This window comes from Plectropomus leopardus, unplaced genomic scaffold (assembly GCF_008729295.1).
Source record: "Plectropomus leopardus isolate mb unplaced genomic scaffold, YSFRI_Pleo_2.0 unplaced_scaffold9676, whole genome shotgun sequence".
Lineage (NCBI taxonomy): Eukaryota > Metazoa > Chordata > Actinopteri > Perciformes > Serranidae > Plectropomus > Plectropomus leopardus.
Window position 1 is genome coordinate 1 of NW_024704383.1, and position 1,362 is coordinate 1,362.

General features: G+C 52.4%; 1 protein-coding gene across 1 annotated transcript; it reads left to right on the plus strand.

Moving 5' to 3' along the window:
• Positions 1 to 16: 16 nt before the first annotated feature.
• LOC121940872 (actin-related protein 3C-like) lies at positions 17 to 1,286 on the plus strand (the record flags this gene model as incomplete). Its single annotated transcript, XM_042483554.1, has 5 exons — positions 17 to 107; positions 207 to 314; positions 591 to 734; positions 865 to 1,038; positions 1,171 to 1,286. Coding segments are annotated over exons 1-5 (587 nt in total), but the record flags the coding sequence as incomplete, so codon positions are not given.
• Between the last annotated feature and the right edge of the window lie 76 nt (positions 1,287 to 1,362).

A 1,362-nucleotide genomic window follows, 5' to 3' on the forward strand; every position in this document is an offset into this window, starting at 1 on the left:
TGTGTGTGCAGACAGAGCCTCCTCTCAACACTCCAGAGAACAGAGAGTTCCTCGCTGAGATCATGTTTGAGACCTTCAATATCCCAGGACTCTACATCGCTGTCCAGGTGAGACACAAAGAGACGGGCGAGACACAGAGAGACAGGTGAGACACAGAGACGGGTAGAGGGATGGACTCATCATGTGGACCTGTCTCCCTCTGTCAGGCGGTGTTGGCCTTGGCGGCGTCCTGGACGTCTAGGCAGGTGGGACAGAGGACTCTGACCGGCATCGTCATCGACAGCGGAGACGGAGTCACACACGCCATCCCTGTGGTGAGACACAGTGAGACACTGAGAGACACTCAGAGACATGCAGAGACACACTGAGAGACATTCAGAGACATACTGAGACACACTGAGACACTCAGAGACACACAGAGACACTGAGAGACAACAGAGACACTCAGAGACACACTGAGACTCTCAGAGACACTGAGAGACACACTGAGAGACATTCAGAGACACTCAGAAACACACAGAGACACTCTGAGGTGCTGGTGTTTGAGTAACTCCCCTCTGCTCTCTGATTGGTCGGGGTGACTGTCACAGGCTGAGGGCTACGTGATTGGCAGCTGTATAAAGCACATCCCTATCGCAGGGCGGGACATCACCTTCTTCATCCAACAGCTGCTCAGAGACAGAGAGGCGGGAATTCCTCCAGAGCAGTCCCTGGAGACCGCCAAGGCCGTCAAGGTACCTCCTCCTCTTCTCCTCCTCCTCCTCTACTCCTCCTCTCCTTCTCTAGTCCTCCTCCTCTTGTAGTCATCCTCTCATCCTCTACTCCTCCTCTCCTTTGTGTGCGTATGTGTGTGTGTGTGTGTAGGAGCGGTACTGTTACATTTGTCCAGACATCGTAAAAGAGTTCACAAAGTACGACTCTGACCCGGGGAAATGGATCAAACAGTACCGCGGAGTCCACGCCGTCAGTCAGACCGCCTTCCACATCGACGTCGGCTACGAACGTTTTCTGGGCCCCGAGATCTTCTTCCACCCCGAGGTGACCCCGCCTATTCCCACTCTGTACTCTACCTGCTCAGGTGTACTCTGCCAGGGCATAGCTGAAGATAGAGGTGAATATTAAAGTATAAAGGGTTAATAATATGAAACATAAACGTGTGTGTGTTTTCAGTTCGCCAACGCTGACTTCATGCAGCCGATCTCTGATGTCGTTGATGATGTCATTCAGAGCTGTCCAATAGACGTGAGGAGACCGCTCTACAAGGTGACTCACCTGAGAACACCTCGGTACACTTCACCCCAACAAACCACACACACGTTGTTCATCAACAGTGTGTGTGTGTGTGTGTGTGTGTGTGTGTGT